Below are 18,149 nucleotides of genomic sequence, written 5' to 3'. Positions count from 1 at the left end.
CTGCCATCCCGGAAGATTGTCTTTGAATTCGGAGGCTCTGCTGTATTTACATTGGCCACAAATAAAAAATTCTTTTGTATCTTTTTTTGTTTTTGCTGCCATTTTTTTTTTTTTGGGAGCAAAAACAAAAGTAGTGACTTGCGTTTATACTTTTGTTCTATACAATAAATGCCTAATTAATCATTGAGGAGTACCTAAGGAGCACAGAAAGGCGCCACTGCTGGCTGGTCACGGTCCTGTTCAGGTTGACCGAGAGCGCCCACGTACGACCCTTGGCCTCCTGCTCCTTTTTAGCTCCTCCGTTGCTTTGTCTGTGAGAGATTAACTCCAGAAAGTTGGTGAGGAGCACGGCGGGCCGTGCAGCGAGCAGGGCGGGGTAGTGCTCCAGCAGCACATCCAGAATCTTCATGGCATCTTCTTGGATGCCCAACTCAATGTGAGTCATGGCGCAACACAGGTGGGCACTGAGGAGCGGGAAAAAAGGAGCCACTCGTTCCGCGGGCACGGACTGGGCAATATACCTGCGGATCAGTTCCAGCAATTGTTAGTTGAGAATGGGACAAACGGCGGTATGATATTTTAGATTCCGCTAACCTGAGCACACGCGTGGCTGCCACGCGAACGTTGGCGTCCTTGTCTGTGAACACGGCAGCCACCTCAGACAGCAAACGTGACAAATGCTGCTCTAACAGAGAAGGATTCATAGACAGCAGCTCCCTCAAACCCAACAAGGCACCGTGCTTCACATTGGCATTGTAATGGTGGAGCTGGGACAACAGGTCCTGGTTTAAAGGGGAGATAAATGCACACAAACCGGTCAATTTAAAACACAATAATAATAATTTTAAAAATGATGCACTGCTAATTATTTACATCTGAAAAATTATATAACACCGTGGTTCGTGAACAGTAACTTTGGGATCTAAACAAAAAAACACTTACATTGATGCCAAGCTGCCTGTTTGTGGTGGGACCACTGCTGTCTGTCTTCAGCTGGTCAGGGAGATAAATTCCCTTCGTGCGGAAGTTTGTATCGGTGGCATTGTCTGCTCTCGGCTTCTTCTTTCCCACTTTTAGCTTCACCTTTTGGAAGTCATCTTGCCTCTTCTTCTTCTTGGATTTCATTTTTCAGCAATCCGAAACCAAACGTCTAAACCGGATCTAAAAGCATAGGCAGAAGATAAGAACACATTAAATATAAGAGTGCATGGCAAAATACGAAACTGTGTCGAGTGGCAATCGAAATCAGACGGTGCAAGTGATTCCATTCTTACAGACATGAAGCACTGTCTGCTCTGCACGAGCATTTGCAAGCTAACAGCATGAGCATCAGTCCCAGTGTTTACTAAGCAACCTACCTCCGCCAAATGTTTTGGCTCCGTCTGCTAATAATTTGCACCGCAATACAGCCTCTTCGATATCTGAAGGTGACGAAAAGGCACAGAGAATACTATTGTTTTTGTATAAGTTAATATTTTGGCTTCTATCTCGTGTCTAAACGTTTTTCAGTTGAAACAACTGTGCGCTTGTTTTCGAACCGCCACCCCCCCCCCCCCCCCTTTTTTTTCTAAACACACAACGGCGGCGGAGCTTAGGGGATAAAAGGTTAATAACCGACATCCCTCGTTTTACACGATGAGAAAATGCGTGCAAAAATAATTTAATGCAAAGAACAAAGCGACTTGCATAGAAATATTGGGGATATATTTGACCAAAAATAGGAACCTCTCCAATACTTGCCCCAGTTCTGCTTCGAGAAAGCCGAACGGTGTGACCCGGTGTCTATGACCAACACACTACATAGTCGTCTTCGTAAATGCCTTGGACATTTTAACTTATTTCCTTTAAATAAAAATGTATTTGACTTCTAGACCCGTGAAAAACTAATATTTCACGTTATCTTTATTGTCCGTATTGCTTTTACATTTGGGGTTACATTACTCAAATTCAATCAAGAATATATATATATATATATATATATATATATATATATATTTTTTTTTTTTTTTTTTTAAACAGGCACTAGGCGTCTCTCATATCATAGATATGAAAATTAGGTAGATTAACACGCACCTTTAAGATGCGTGCTTACAGCAACTTTAAACTTTAAAGCTTGTGGGGGCAAAGTGTCAGCACATTCCATGTGTTCACGTTACGAAAAACAAAATAACCAGGATGCCTGTACATTGTACATTTCGACAAAGCGCCGTACAATCACAACAGGGGAACAGGTGATAATATTTTACAGCTAAAAATATTTTTGGGTTGCTTTACTTAAATGTTCAGCATATTTTGCACAGGCTTTAACATTGACAAAAAAAGTAAACCAAATGAAAATCGGTTCATTAATAAGCGAATTGTGACATTTTCAATGTACATACATTGCCTTTGACAGGAACATTGCCCCCACCAACGTGGCCGCTCCGTAGGCTTGTCACTTAGCCGGGCTGCTACAGTGCGCAGTTGTATCTAGTATATTTTCATATCTGTGATGCATTGTGTCTTTTGCGACCATTTGGATCAGTGACCAACGGTTGGAGGAGGTTTTAATGCAAACATCTCAGGTAAATGTTATTCTGCTAGGGTTTTGCTGAAATTGTGTGACTTAAGATAGCTAGTCCGCGTCGTTTCATCAAAATGCGTAAGTGGTCTTCTAAAATGGCTGACTAGGCCCGAAACGAAGCCAAGTAGAAAATAATGAAAACGATTTTTTTCCCCCCAAATGGACGACTGAACTGTAGTTTGACGAGGGTGCTGTATACATTTATCTAACCCTAAGATTGCTGTCCTGGTATGACTTTATCCTTCTTCTTCTTTGAACGTCAATCAGTGAAGAAACCGAAGAAATGGATTTCAACTCTTCGAACAACAAACCGAACAGTGGGTCCAACTGGAAAGCAAAGAATAAATATGGCAAGGTAAGGATGGAGTGACAATGTCACATACATTTGGAAATGAATACCAAAAAAAAAAAAAAAACGATTGCGGCAGGATTGGGAGTCAGCGTTCCGTATCCTGACTGAAAAAGTGTAGAATCCTTGGTATTTATTTTGCATTTTAAGTAGTTGTGAGTGCATCGTCCACTACCCATCACACTGTGAACCTCAATCACCGTTGTGTGGAAGGGATAACATGCTTTCCGCTGTGATCTTTATGTAATGCCTCTTTCATTGAGCCTGGTGCATCCATGCAGTCCGCAGCATCATGGTTTGGCTGAAACTGAGGCTTGTACGTTGAAATCATCATAACATACATGGTGATCAGAGAACACTATTTCCTGATGTTTTTGAACATCACAAGTGTTTTATTTTCCAGTTGAATGGAATAAAATTCGCAATTGCATTTGTGGTGCATTCGCTGTTATCTTCTAATGGTAAAATAAGAGTCGGTATACCAGGAGTGCTTATAGAACAGATCGTACCGTGGAACTGTTATCGAATTGGACACGATTCCAAATATGGAATTCCAGATGAATACAGAAAACCACCCTATTTTATTACTGCATGTCACCTCTATTTAATCATTAGCTTGTTTGCATTTCCACATTTAGATGTGAACATCCCAAACAAGGCAGAATGTTTGTCTGGTGGTTGGGATGTCTGCTTCAAGTTTCCATCTTATCTTGACTCAGACCTTCCTTTGTGGAGGTGGTATGTTCTCTTTGTGCTGGCATGGGTTTTCCCTGGGCACTCTGGCTTCATGTATACCCTGTAATTGACTGGCGACCAGTCCAGGGTGGATCTAGGCTCTCGCCTAAGGTCAGCTGGGATAAGCCACCCAAATGAGGACAAGCGCTATAGAAAATGAATAGATGCATCCAAGCAAGCTAAAATTAAAGTGTGTGAAAATGAAGTGAACATTTTCTATTTTTCTATATATTTTTTTTCTTTGACATGCTCTTTGGGAAGCTGGCACAGTGGAAGACTGGTTTGCACATCTGCCTCACAGTTCTGAGGACCGGTGTTCAAATCCCGGCCCCGCCTGTGTGGAGTTGCATGTTCTCCCTGTGCCTGGGTGGGTTTTCTCCGGGCACTCCGGTTTCCTCCCACATCCCAAAAACACGTGTGGTAGGTTGATTGAGGACTCTAAATTGCCCGTAGGTGTGAATGTGAGTGCGAATGGTTGTTTGTCTCTATGTGCCCTGGGATCGGCTGGCGACCTGTTCAGGGTGTACCCCGCCTCCTGCTCGAAGATAGCTGGGATAGGCTCCAGCTGCCCGCGACCCTAGTGAGGATAAGCGGTAAAGAAAATGGATGGATGGATGCTCTTTGGGAATGGGATTGAGGTCTCGGCCTCTATTTACATTCTCACTTGATGAGAAGTCACACTTGACTCGTGGTTATTTGTACACCTGTAGCCATGACACTGCTGGTGCAGGGGCTTCATGAGAGGTGGTGTGTACATCGTATACAGAGGAGTTCCGTCCATACCTAAGTGTCGCCATGTCACTAATTCCTGTATGTGTCTCTCTCCTTCATGTGGACTTATTCCCTCCGCTTGACAGGGCAAGTACCGCCCGCAGCCCTCTGCTGACATAGGTAAGTCTTCCATACATGGTACACTGCCTGTGCTGAGAAAATTTAAGCTTGACCTTATTGTCTCTGCTTCATATGATGGGTTGTGGCTTGACCACCACTCTCTGATACTCTCAGCGATTAGGCCTATTGTGTGCCGTTCAAGGGAGAGCAATATGCTGTTGGGGGGGTGGGGGGGGGGGGGAGTAGAACACTGTAATATTGCCTCTTTAAGGCAGACAGGCAGGCAACTTGTGCACATTTCGCATGGCAGGTATGCTTTTTTTTTTTTCATTTGTTATTTTTGCCTTACTCAAAATTAATAACTGCCTAAAAGGTTGTAAGTGCAAAGGATGCCAGCTTGGGCTGTGCAACAATATGCTAGCCAAACCTCACTCTTTGAGAGTCTAGAGTAGCGCTAGCCAATGGGTTGAAGCTCACCTCTTTTAGCCTGCTGGTTAGCGCACTTGACTCTCAACCCAGGGTCGGTGGTCATGTATGTGGCAGAACCGTTAGTGAGTGAGGTATTCCGGGGTCGAGTGTAACACATGCCAGATCACGTTGTGCAAAAAGTACATTAGTCAAACCTCACTCCTTGAAGCCTGTGGGTTATCTGGGTTATCAGTTTAGGCTTTCAGCCTGCTGATTAGCGCACTCGGCTCTCAACCTGAAGGACGACGGTCATGTTGGTTCGAGCCTCGGGCAGGACGGGGCCGGCTAACTACCGTTACGTGAGGCTGGCAATTAATTGTGCACGAGAAGTCTGAACATCGGGCAACAGTAGCCCTTGTCAAACTACCTGTAAACAGCAGGATTTTCCTGCCTTCTTTTATGTGTAGGCACGGTAATTGGGTCTGACCAAAGTCGACCCTGCAATTTTCCGCCTTTGGAAGTAGTATCAGAGCCGTAACCGAGCTGGCACTACACCGGTGTGTAAGGCTACTGCGAGATTCCTGGACTGGGTAAAAGGTTTAACACTCACATCTCCAACCCTACACCATTGAAAGCATTTGAAGTTGTAGGTCTGTTGTACGGATAAATGGAGGATCTTCTGTTACGGCTTTAATGTGCCAATTTTGCAAGCGCTCTCTGTAATGGAGACAGACTGTAGTCTCCAAAAAACATGAAGAATTTTTACCAATCATGGTGAGTGATTCTTCTTCTTTTCGAATAGAAAACAGTGCCTACTACTACCTACCGAACCTACTCACGGTACGGCACTCTTGGATTCACCTATTTGCAGATTTTGTATTATTTTTTCCCCCAATTATTTTTCCCTTAGTTTTTTTATTTTTTGGGGTGGAACCAACCCCGAAAACGCTTATTGGTGGTTTTTCGCCCCTTATTCAAGAATTTTTGGGGTTTTAAACGTTTCTTTTTTTTCCCCAGCGCAATTTAAATGGGCATCAATTATCCACAGATTTTCACTATTTGTCCACTGTATAGGAATCTTACCTTTCATATCATCATGTTCTGTTCATATAGACTGAACATGATAGTTATGACACACTGACATCCCCTGGAACCACAAAACTATTTCCTCATTGTTCTTATATTTTTCTGTGTGGTTCTATTTTAACACCGCACAAACACAAGGCACATTGTAAAACAAAATTATAGTTACTGATTTGCTGGGTGTTGAGCGCAGTGTTTGGAGTTGTGCAGCTATAATATTTATTTTTTCCACTAACCACTGTTGTGTTTCGCCAGTATATGTCAAAGGAACATCTTTTCAGACCGTGCCACCCCTGAGCAAAGTGCTGGACGGGATCCCAGTGCTCGGTAAGCAAGATTCAACCATACACTTTGACCGCTGGCCAAAATACACAGCGTGGTCAACGATTTACATGTTTTCAGGTCTTCAGTATGTGTGGGAGTATCGCAGCCCCAGTAAGAGTGTCCCACCACACTACGAGTGCAAGCTTTGCAGGGTTCCCCGCTCGCAGCATGATATGATCGCTCATGTGAAAGGCTGGAAACACAACTACATATACATGGTGAGTCCATTGGCTTTTTAAGAGTTAACATGTTGTACGCAAAATTAAAACAGACAATATTTAACTGTATTTCCTGAAATAGTGGCATGAGTTCCATGGCTTGTACGTCCAATGCGTAAGAGAGAAAAGGTGCGCAGCTGCTTGCTTTTCTGGCTGCGCAGATTCACCCATTGATTTAAGTCCGTCATTTGAGCCTAGACTGTGGAAATTTCCTGTCAAACCTGGCCTTCTGCGTTCGCACCCATGGGTTTAAGAACTTTTCCTCTTGCGCACTTCCGTGGCTTTATTAAGTCACGCGCCTGGGAAGGTGAAACATATTTCAGAATCAGAATCATCTTTATTTGCCAAGTATGTCCAAAACACACAAGGAATTTGTCTCCGGTAGTTGGAGCCGCTCTAGTACAACAGACAGTCAATTTACAGAACACTTTGGAGACAGAGACATTGACAAAAAACAATTGTGCAAAAAGATGCAGAGTCCTCTTGCACTTAGAGCAGTTCGAATAACTAATATTGCAATAGACCGGTGCAATGACCATTGTGCAAGGGGCGCTGAGACTTCAAGGAGTATATGCGGTTTAAAGTGACGAGTAGTGCGATAATCTGGGACAATGTTAGTTGTGCAAATGTTACAGATACTCCTCAATCAGTGTGCAAATGGAGCAGATGCTACTCTGGCATGAGTGGCCAGTATATGCAAATAGTGCAGCATGGCGAGACAACGACAGTGAGTGCACGAGTAGTACATAATTGGCCCCACAGAAATGTGACAACGAACTCAAGTAAAAAAAAAAAACAATTGCGAGCTTGTTGTAATGGAATTATAGGTTAGGTGTTTAAGAAGTTGATCGCAAGAGGGAAGAAGCTGTTGGAATGTCTACTAGTTCTAGTTTGCATTGATCGGTAGCGCCTACCTGAGGGAAGGAGCTGGAAGAGCTGGTGACCGGGGTGCGGAGGGTCCGAGAGGATTTTGCACGCCCTTGTCTTAGTTCTGGCAGCGTGCAAGTCCTCAATGGTGGGTAGGGGGGTACCGACAATCCTTTCAGCAGTTTTGATTGTCCGTTGCAGTCGGAGTTTGTCCTTTTTTGTAGCAGCACCAAACCAGACTGTGATGGAAGAACACAGGACTGATTCGATTACCGCTGTGTAGAACTGTCACAGCAGCTCCGGTGGCAGGCCGTGCTTTCTCAGAAGCCGCAGGAAGTACATTCTCTGCTGGGCCTTTTTGAGGACGGAGTTGATGTTAGTCGCCCACTTCAGGTCCTGAGAGATTGTAATTCCCAGGAACTTGAAGGTCTCGACGGTTGACACAAGGCGGCTGGACAATGTGAGGGGCAGCTGTGGCGAAGGATGCCTCCTGAAGTCCACGATCATCTCTACAGTCTTAGCGTGTTCAGCTCCAGGTTGTGTCGGCCGCACCACAGCTCCAGGAGCTCCACTTCCTGTCGATATGCAGACTCGTCACCGTCCTTGATGAGGCCGATGACAGTGGTGTCATCTGCAAACTTCAGGAGTTTGACAGTCGAGTTCGCTGAGGTGCAGTCGTTTGTGTAGCGAGAGAAGACCAGCGGAGAGAGGACACAACCTTGGGGCGCCCCAGTGCTGATGCTGCGTGTGGATGAGGTGGCCTCCCCCAGCCTGACCTGCTGTGTCCTGCCCGTCAGAAAGCTTTAAATCCACTGGCAGATGGCAGGTGAGACGCTGAGCTGGAGAAGCTTGGATGAAAGGAGTTCAGGGATGATGGTGTTGAACGCTGAGCTGAACTCCACGAACAGGTTCCTCGCGTAGGTCCCTGCACTGTCGAGGTGTTCTAGGATGAAGTGCAGTCCCATGTTGACTGCATCATCCGCAGACCTGTTTGCTTGGTAGGCAAACTGCAGGGGGTCCAGCAGGGGAGCTGTGACACTCTTGAGGTGGTCCAGCACGAGACGTTCAAAGGACTTCATGACCACAGATGTCAAAGCGACAGGCCTGTAGTCATTCAGACCCGAGATTGCAGGTTTCTTGGGGACTGGAATGATGGTGGAGCGTTTGAAACAGGATGGAACTTCGCACAGTTCCAGAGATCTATTGAAGATCTGAGTGAAGATTGGAGCGAGCTGGTCCGCGCAGACTTTGAGGCAGGATGGGGACACATGGTCCGGGCCTGCCGCTTTGTTAATCTTTTGTTGTTTGAAGATGCGTCTCACATCCTGTTCATGAATGGTTAACGCAGAAGTCAGAGGTGTGATTGTGGTCGCGGGTGTGGCCGGGTGGGTGTGTGGTGTGAAAGTGTCCTTTTCAAATCTGCCCTTGTTTGATGCAGTTACAATTTACGCCACTCATAATATTGCAAAAGAGACTTCCAGAGTGGGTGTGTGACAGTGAACAAATCTCCATATAAAAGGCAAAATGTTATTGCTTCAAGCTGTTTATCACGCACAGTTGTAGTTTGCTGTAAAGCTCCCACGTAATAATAAAAAACAAAAGAGTGCAATGAATGTCCACTACCTTACTGCCAACATACATTGTGTAAAGCTAACAGAAATTAGCACCAAGGTTACAATATTTATAAACCTACAAATGCTGTGCACCCCCGAGTGTTCTATATCTGTCTTCTTGAAAACATATAATAAAGGGAAACGATTAGACGCCTACATGTATCACTCTTCAACATATGCACACCAAAACACTACAGGGGATCGGGAAAGGTTGGGGTACTATTTCATTTTGGAAGAGACAAAGGCTAATGGCAAAATGTAAATGGGCATGAAATTAAATGATTTTAAGTTTGAAGTCTGGCTGGACTATTTGCTACTCAATACTTTACCCAGCACTACAGGCATAGTTTCTCTTCTGCTGAAGTGATTATAATACCGGTAATCTATTATAAGAATAAATCAAAGAGGGAAAAACAGAAATATGTGCTGGTTTTCAAACATCTGTCTTATGTTAGCCTGCATTTTATTTCTTGTCCCAATATATATCGCAGGGTTGAAAAAAGTAATTTTTTTTGCCCAATATCTTGTAGTACAATTTGTGTGCTTTGATTTTTCTTTCAGTTTAATGTTCTTTTTATGCAGCAACTGGCGAGCTGGTGCTGTGTTTAAATGTAGTATATGTAGTATGAGTAGGAATAAATTTAACTTGGACTTACGACTAGGGATGTCCCGAGCCAACTTTTTTACTTCAGAGCCGATATTGCAGCCTTGAATTTTGGCTGATACCGATATCGTTCCGATCCAATATCAGCAATAACCAGCTGGTGATTTTTGTGAACGAAAACTAAGAAAAGAAGGCTGCAATGTATTTGAACTAGACTTTACAGCGATCTGATCGGGTTGATAATTATCGGCCGATAATTAACATTTTATGCCGATCGGCTTTGTCATCATTCACCTCATTGATCGGCTCCCAAAAGACATTTACTCCACGTCGCTGTCATATACAGTATATTTGAATCCAAAAGCTAGTTTATTTTTAGCCTTGTCGTGTTTTTTGACGTCATTTACGAACACTGGGCTTTGTCAAATCAAACGCGACCGGATACACTCGTTAGCGCGGCCACAACAACAACAATGGATCGCGCGTGTATTGTCTTGGTAACAAAATACGGGAAAACGTGTGGTGTTGGTGCTCAGCGGTGCTCGGGAGAAGACGTTCGTTCAAGGGTTGCCTGAGGTATTTTCACGTACTTTTAATACAATACGGGTCGCAAGCAGGAAACAAAATGTTATGTAGCCTAGCAAGCTAGTGCTAGCATTAATGGTTGTACGTAAACGTGCCGCCGTTCTGTTGACTCATGCTCTAAAGTTTCAGTGTGTGTTAAGTAATTTAATTACAATAATTTAATTCCAGTAAGTTAGCACCCATTATTTCTGTCATGGTGGGTTGACCTGACTAGAGAATATTTTTTAAGATACTCAGTATATAGTACACAAGTATATGCAGTAAATGAACAAGTCATTTAAATAGACACATTGCTCCATCTTGTGATCGGATCGGTTATTATTAGTATATATATTTTTTTTTAAACTCTGTGATCGGCCCCAAAAATCCTGATCGTGTAAAGCCTAATTTGAACATTCAGTAGGTGTAAAGGCTTATTTATACTCGCGCGGGCGGTGTCCGCGCTGACGTCACTGCTGTTATCCCGCACGCAGTTTGCCTTTATACTTGAGGGCAACCCATGCACGCTGTCTTGAAAATGCGCTGCAGTTCTCTTCCAAGTTGGGGCTGTCGCTACGGCTAGTGTTGGCTAGGACAGCACAAGGTGGAGTTTCCTATGCTTTTTATGGCCAATTCCGGTAGCCGTTTTTACTCTCCGGAACAAGGAACAAAGCAACAACAATGGCGACCGTGGAACAGTGCCTGCTAGAACAAATGGACCTCGATGATCAGATGATGCGGTTAATTATATTGCAAAATCGATCAAGAAGGCGGCGACGTAGGTGTTTTGTATTTTAAAGATGGCGGTATTGAGGAACCAAGGGGACAGCTGAGTACGTCATCACAGCATGTGACTAAAACGGACCAATCGAAAGAGATGATCTCCGTGGCATTCTGCGCACGGCGACAATTTGTGCCGTGTGCGCTTCAAGTGACATATAGGGCCCGCGTGGCCCAATGTGTCGGTCACGTGATACAATGTGGGCGCAGGAGTATAAAGAGGCCTCAATTCTTTTGTTATGCGAGTTTAGTTGTACAGTGAACTTCAACTGGAGTGTCAGTAAACGACTTTAAGCAAGCAACATTCACTCTTCCTCCTTGCTACTATGTTAGCACCTTAGCAACTTGTTTTTGTACCGTAATTTCTTGTGTATAATGCGCATTTTCCCCCAAAAAAATTGTCAAAGGTCAATAGTGCGCGTTATTCATAGGTATAGGGGCAAATGGAAAAAACTTTTACATTTTATAAATGTATGCCACCATCTAGTGGTTATGAAAAAGCTGTACACTTCCATTCCAAAATGACAGGGGTTACGGTACGTATGACTGCATATATGTACAGTTGTTTACATACCCTGGCAGAATTTGTGAATTATTTTTTTAATATGACAGAATATTGAACAGCAACTATCATTAATTTCTTTGATTGTTTTGTTTAATGATAATGCTTTTCTGAAATGCTTGACTGCTTGACGCAAGCAATATTTTCATTTCCCGGATCCCTAAGTCCCCACGACTGATCAGTCTTGGCGACGTCTCTGCCAGTGAGATAGGCCCTTTATGTCTGTCTCTCTCTCCATTTTTGCTTCAGTACAGTGGCAGAATGTGTATCCCTCCCCATGGCAGCGACATCCTGGTCCAATTTTACCCAGATAGTGGTAAAATGGTGTTGGTTGTGGTGTTTTGGCGAGAGTCAACCTTAAAGTGCTCCCTGACCAAGCAAATCTGCATGGTGCCTTGGCACACTGCATCATTAATACATAATTACATTCATATTTCCTTGAGAAATGTGAGAGTGTGTGTGTGTGTCCCTTGAACAGACTATACTCTGGTCAATAGCAAATAGGGCTGCACGTTCACAAGTCTCAGGAAAACACTGTTCTTCGATGTCCATTGGCAATGAATCACCTCTTAAGGCCTCCTTCATTCACTTTCACGCACGGTGGGTGTCTCAGAATTCTGGATGTGAGTACCTGCATAAATGAAACTCATTCCAGGCCAGCCGCTTAAAAATTGCGTGTTAATGGGAGAATCAGACCCCACATCAATCGCTGGGTTCATGATCCACTTGCAACGAATAAGCGCCTCACCCCAAACACAGTACTTTAACTTTTTGAAGGACAAATAATAAAAGTTGATAAGGTGGCCTCTGTGATCAGTCAGGAGGAATGAACTATTTACTCCCTATTTTATTGAAATTAAAAACCTAGTTTGTTAACATTTGAAAAGTCTCTAAATGTACATCTTTGCCTTCTATGCAGAAAAAGGCCCATCCTGAAAAAGTCCATTGGGAGGAAGAAGATGCTGTCAAAGACCCTGCTGTGAGGAAGATGATTAAAGATTCTTTGGCTGAAGTGGAGCAGTTGGGAGGGAGGGGACAAGTCAAGGTCAGTTTTGACTTGGATCACTATTTTAAAAATTTCAAAGGACCTTGAACTTGGTAAGATATAACTTTGTGCATGTTACATTTTCATATTTGTTCTGGTGATACTTTAGGTGATCATGAAAGAGCCCTATAAAGTACCTGCTTTCAAAGGACTCCGTAAGTTACTTTACTATGAAGTTGAACTTCTCAGCATTTAAAATATTACCTGTTGGGATCCTTGGTGCCACTTTTTGTGTGTTCCCAGGTTCTGCTCAACCAAAGCCCTTGCCTGCAACCAGCATGGGACCAAATGGACCTCCCTTTGGTAAATTATTTGTTCTGGAGCTTCCTACGATGTCCTGTAATATGTCATCTGATCAAACATTACTCTGGTTTCCTAGGTCCAGTCTTCAGTGACCAGTCGCGTCATGAGGAGTTTCCTCCTGATGAAGGTCCTTACGATGAATTTTCGGGTGACTATCAAGATGAATTTGAGCCACCCAACTTCAAACGCTTTGCACCTGAGCGACGTTTCTCAGACTCCAATCCCGATAAATATCAGGATGAATATGAGTCCTCCAACTTTGAATGCTTTTCACCCAAGCAACATTTCTCAGACGCCGATATGAGTCCAAGACCGTATCCATGTGAGCCTGAAGATGATTTTAGCCAAAATAATGGACGCGACCGTTTTGGTTCTGGTCGAATGTTTCCTGACCAGTACCAGGGCCCCCAGATGGGAGGCAGCTTAATGGACATACCTACGAAGAAACCTTTTGACAGGCCAAGACCCATGAAAGCACCATCTGACGGTGGCTGTGATTCAGATTCACTGCTTCATTATTTGGTAGGTGCTTCATTTCATGCCACTCATTCCTCTGCTCAGCATTGACCTACAGTAATATAGAATTTCTTCTTTTCAGGAGACCTTCCGGATAGAGAACGAAAGCGATGCACAGCTGGTGCTGAAGGTGACACAGAAACTAACAGAGCTGCTGATGGAATACAGACTGAAGACTATAGCGCCAGAAGTAAGGCGCTACATTCATGGCAATCCACGGATGTTGAACAGAGGCAACTGGACTTCTTGGTTCTGGAAGAGTAGAGATATTCATTTGAAAACAATGCACATCTTCAATTCTTGTTTTTGCTTTGGAACTTTCCTTGCAGAACGAAATGACACGGAAGTACTTGGAGGAAAGGTTCTATGCATTCTAATAATGCTTAGGAAAGCTACCTCGATACAACTTGTATCCCACATTTACCAATGGTTACTCCTCCAGGGTTTTACAAAAGGAAAGAAGATGTCACCCTAATAATTTGCAGCAACAACATTTAGAGCAATAAGCCACCGACGAAGTTCACCAACTCGACTAAAAGATGCTGGAGTCTTCCACCCCAGAGACTCACATAATCAATACTCGCCGTCAGTTAGGACTAATTGAGTAGAATTCATTATAATCAGCGTGGTCATTTCCTATGTCCGAAAGGAAGCACCTTTTTATCTCGCCTAGACCAGATGTTCTACTAAGGTAAAGAAAAGATGGTACAAAGGTTAGGAGATTGGACTTTACAAAGAGGCCAATGACGTGAGTCAGGGGACCGAAGGAACAAAAGTGTCTGTGTCAAAACGAGGAGCAGGAAGTTTGCAACATCTCCTCTCATCCGCTTACAACATCCTAACGTCTCACGTTGACAAAGGAAGGACTCGTCGTTATGCTAAACGGTAGGCCATTTACAAAGGACGCCCACATTGAGACATGAATATGGTAACTCTGTACCAAAAATGTAGAACTGAGAAAGCCTTTTGGATAAATGGTGAATCAACAACTAGTAAGTCCAGTTGCCTCTCTTCCACTTGCAGATTGTCTCTATTAAAAACTCATTCACTGCCATCCCTCTCCGTTAACATGGATATTTGACTTCTAAAGCAGTCAATGGCAGTAAATGTGTTTCAACTTTAACGTGAACCTGCGTTCTACTTTGAGATGACTGTCTTAACCTCTCATATCGTCAGTATTTGTTTTTCCTGTCCCTTTTGGCAATTAATGCAAAGCCTAAGTATGATCGTGTTTTAATCTTGATGACCTCTCCGTAGGGTCATAGTCTGAGCAGCTCCTCATTGAACTCAAGTTTCTTGTCATCGCCCTCTTCCAGTTTGGCAAGAAGCAGCGACAGATACTCTCGAGCCTTAGCTAAAGGTACACTAGCAATCAGCTCACCTTTGCACTGTGACACTTTATTCAAATTCAACTAAAAATGTGGTCTGGGCTTCACGGCTTGTGCTGTTTAAGCTTATATTCAGCCACAGGTTTGTTACCACGAACATCCATCTCGTTGAACTTTGTGACCGTTAAATTGTAAACGATGATACTGTTAGAACTTTGTGACAGTTTAAATTGTTAACAATGAATACTCTTAGAAACAAGTTCAAATTAACATGGCACGTCCTTGTCTGATGTTTTAATTGTCATTCCCCATTTTGTTTTTCTCCAGGTCAGTATCGGTTCTTGGATGGGCCCCTCAGATTCTAGAGATGATGTAACACCTCAAGACATTGGTCTTCACAATGTGTCCATTTGGAGTGAACATTTAGGAGTAACTGTTTGTACATAAATTCTTTTAGTAAACTTTTTATTTTTGACTATTTTAGGTCTGTAAAAAAAACATTTACTTTTACTTTGAATACAGAAAATGGATGGGTGGGCAGGTTGTTTGCCGATTATGCCACAGCATAAAAATGTTCAATCCCTGCAATAAACAAATTACATAAAAGGTTTTCTACTTGCTATATTTGACAACATACAAGTGTCCCTGTAACGGGTTGTAACAAAAAGATCTTCATGAACAAAACAAAGTTGTCTGCAACCCTACACGAGACAAATGCAGTTCCTTCAAGACAGTCTCATGGATGATGTTTATGATGAAATGCTGCTTTGTCCAAGGCACCAGTCCAAAAACTGCCTTTGAGACAGGGGCATTAGGGGTTGGGGTGCTATGACAATTTAGGTCAGAGGACCTAGAAAAAAGTTTCAATCTGTGGCGATGACTTTTTAAAATTATTATTTTTTTTTTAAGTTAAGACTTCCAGTTTACAGCTACGCCATTAATGCAGTCCCTCGTTGGCAAAGTTGTTCATTTGAGTCGTAGTAATCAGCTTTATAATCGCGCTTTCTCCCAGCAACTCTTGGCTGAGTTTACAGGCCATGGAAACAAGTTTCAATGATTTAAACTGCACCATGGCCGTGCAAGAAGCTTTGCCATCGTCACTTAAAATAGTTATATCGTCTGTTGCGACTTTGTAGGCAAGCTTTTTTATCAGGCTTTCCTTCATGCATTCAGGCATGTTCTGAACCAATAGGCATGTTTTTGTGTCGGGATTCAGTTTCTTTCCCAGCATCTCACTTCCTGTGTGGGTTGTCCTCTTCCAAGTGTTCTTAGGCCAGTGTTTTTCCCTTTGCATTTCCTTCATCTCACCTCTGCTTATTGCTGACACTTCTATGTGTCCTGAGCCAACGAGCAAGCCATCATGCGTCAGTGCATATTCATAATCTGCCTTCTGGTTGAAAATGAGAAAAGCTGTGTCTGTTCTGTTGCAATTCTTGTCGAGTAGATGTTGTATTTTTGACCTTGCTATTTCATGACATTTAAACAATCTCCTTAAATCAGTCTTAGTTGTCGCTAGAGGGAGATTGCAGACCTTGACAATATACTCTTTACTTGGACCGGTAAGTCTGGGTTTTTTCGTGGGGTTGCATTTGTCCTCCGACCTGAGTTTATGTTTGCGGTTTGCCAAGTCTGTGAGGGAGTTTCTCTCACACTTCTCTGCGTGAGCATTTTCACATTCTTCTATCGCTAGGTTCCACATCATCTCTGTGGCTTTGCGTACCTCCACACAGATGGGCCCCATGTACTTGTTGTTAAACTGCAGCGCATCAACAGACTCTTGCTTGCGGGAAAACTTGACGAGGCACACGTGACGGTGTTCCAACTTCATGTTTACTACGACTTCCTCCACCTTCAGCCCTTTGAAGAAAGAACAAATGTCCTCCTTTGTGGTCGAGGCTGGCAGTCCAAACAGCCTCACGTAGCCTGGCATCGATACCTGTGTTTTTGGTGTAATTGCGCTGCTGTCCTCTTGCCGGTCAAGGTCTGGCAAAACCTCCCGCTGTTCACTTTGATAGGACTGGAGACTTTCCAACACAGTACAAACCCCCAAAAGAAACGCATTCCGTAAAGGGTCCCGTGCCTGTGACTCATCAGAAGTCTGTATGCTCTCAACAGGACCGGAAAAAGCTGTATAAAGTGGTTTGTCACATCTCAGTGGACAAAGACTGGGAACAAAAGGTTTATAAACCTCGGGGGTTGGCGTCTTATCAGCAGTCTGTAGAAAATCACTCGGAACAATAGGTGACGAAATTCTGGGTTCGTGTGACTCTTCACACGTCTGTGGATACCCACTGGCAACGGTTGTTCTGGGATCGCATGGCTTATCACACATCTGTGGACCTGCATTGACAATGGGGGGTGTTCGAGGATCATTTGACTTATAGAAGGTCTGCAAAGACCCATTAGGAGCGTTATGCGAATATAGTTTGGGATCACGGGGCTTGTCGGAAGTCTGTAAAACTTCAGTGTGATCAGGAGGTGATGAAATTGTGGGAGAACGGGCTGGCGCAGTTCTAGGATCACCGGGCTTGTCGGAAGTCTGGATCACGTCGTCGGCTACAGGTGGTGGTGCAGTTCTCGGGTCACGACGTTCATCAGGTGATGTCTGTGGGAGAATAACACCAGGTCCCAGGGACCTTTCTTCGACATGCGGCAGAGATTCACTGAGGGAACGTTTGTTCTTCTTATTCCAAAAGTACGTTAGTTTCCGTTTCACCTCTGAAATATTACTCGGGTGTAAAATCACCTTTGAGCCTTTCAGGAAACGCCCGCTGTAGTGAACTGCGCGTTGAGCATCGTTTCCGGACGCGAACTCAATCAATGCCTCGTGCTGCGGTCCTCCCAGGATGTAGACGCGGCCCACGGTTGTGTGCAAACGGGCGAAAAAGTCCCGGATGTCCTCGGCGCTCGCCTCCATATCGAGCCCCTCGACCCTCACGGAGCGCTCCATTTTTTTTCTCCCAGTAGTTCTCTCTCAAGCAAGCGGAGTGTTTTCTGAAAGGGTAAAATAAAAAAATACGAGTGGACGACGGAGGAGGGAAAAAAATTGTTTAGACGGGGAAAAACTGCGAGCTACAACTTCCGAGCATAGTTGTGCGAAAACTGTCTTTGCTATGTATATATCCCTTCGCCTCCACACTTGGTCCCGCCCAGCCTTTCCTCGCTGCACGGTGATTGGTCGAGCAACCCGGCTGACGACGCTTTCGACCAATCAGAACTTCAGCGCCCATTAATCAATGGTGCGAAACTCACCCACTATTCGCTCTAAACTTTTCCGGTCAGGGTGTTTAAAAATAAATAAAAAATCGATATTTTTTTCCCCCCCTAACAAAAAAAAGTAAAACACAGCACTGTTTAAAAACAACTGCATGAATACATAGATCCAATATTCTCTTACATAAAAACGGTAGGTTTTCCTTCTCGACGTTCTTAAGGTTCTGTCACACTTTCGTCCAC

The 18,149-nt window shown here is 43.8% G+C and overlaps 3 protein-coding genes across 11 annotated transcripts in view; 1 reads left to right on the top strand and 2 right to left on the bottom strand.

The window, feature by feature from the left end:
* Positions 1-12,864, bottom strand: part of tex10 (testis expressed 10) — a 26,861-nt gene extending 13,997 nt beyond the window's left edge. Inside the window, exons 1-5 of one of the 7 annotated variants that reach the window (XM_061775359.1) lie at positions 12,751-12,864; positions 7,426-8,703; positions 943-1,161; positions 595-782; positions 195-521 (exon numbers count right to left, since the gene is read on the bottom strand). In XM_061775359.1, coding sequence (XP_061631343.1) covers positions 195-521; positions 595-782; positions 943-1,125 — 698 coding nt within the window. In that variant the 5' untranslated portion in view covers positions 1,126-1,161; positions 7,426-8,703; positions 12,751-12,864. Of the gene's footprint in view, positions 1-194; positions 522-594; positions 783-942; positions 1,162-1,358; positions 1,715-1,740; positions 1,836-2,773; positions 2,894-7,425; positions 10,685-12,750 lie in introns of those variants that run through there. The other 6 variants (XM_061775362.1, XM_061775358.1, XM_061775361.1 and 3 more) reach the window with 6 other exon arrangements.
* si:ch211-197h24.6 (uncharacterized) lies at positions 2,430-15,303 on the top strand. 2 transcript variants are annotated; one of them, XM_061775375.1, is made up of 12 exons: positions 2,431-2,564; positions 2,831-2,918; positions 4,505-4,538; positions 6,225-6,296; positions 6,372-6,511; positions 12,421-12,546; positions 12,656-12,701; positions 12,790-12,849; positions 12,926-13,371; positions 13,448-13,555; positions 14,623-14,725; positions 15,021-15,303. In XM_061775375.1, the coding sequence occupies exons 2-12, from the start codon at positions 2,847-2,849 to the stop codon at positions 15,056-15,058; spliced, it is 1,245 nt and encodes a 414-aa protein (XP_061631359.1). In that variant the 5' UTR covers positions 2,431-2,564; positions 2,831-2,846; the 3' UTR covers positions 15,059-15,303. The 2 variants fall into 2 exon arrangements, with proteins under 2 accessions (XP_061631360.1, XP_061631359.1); XM_061775376.1 differs by lacking the exon at positions 14,623-14,725 and having other exon boundaries at positions 2,430-2,564.
* rbm12ba (RNA binding motif protein 12Ba) lies at positions 14,748-18,149 on the bottom strand. 2 transcript variants are annotated; one of them, XM_061775372.1, is made up of 2 exons: positions 17,440-18,149; positions 14,748-17,298 (listed from the first exon to the last, which is right to left on the bottom strand). In XM_061775372.1, the coding sequence occupies exons 1-2, from the start codon at positions 17,641-17,643 to the stop codon at positions 15,631-15,633; spliced, it is 1,872 nt and encodes a 623-aa protein (XP_061631356.1). In that variant the 5' UTR covers positions 17,644-18,149; the 3' UTR covers positions 14,748-15,630. The 2 variants fall into 2 exon arrangements, with proteins under 2 accessions (XP_061631356.1, XP_061631355.1); XM_061775371.1 differs by having other exon boundaries at positions 14,748-18,148.

The sequence above is a fragment of the Phyllopteryx taeniolatus genome, chromosome 6 (genome assembly GCF_024500385.1).
Source record: "Phyllopteryx taeniolatus isolate TA_2022b chromosome 6, UOR_Ptae_1.2, whole genome shotgun sequence".
In the NCBI taxonomy this organism is placed as follows: Eukaryota; Metazoa; Chordata; class Actinopteri; order Syngnathiformes; family Syngnathidae; genus Phyllopteryx; species Phyllopteryx taeniolatus.
Note: the sequence above shows the minus strand (reverse complement) of the source record. Positions and strands in the feature narration are given on the sequence as shown.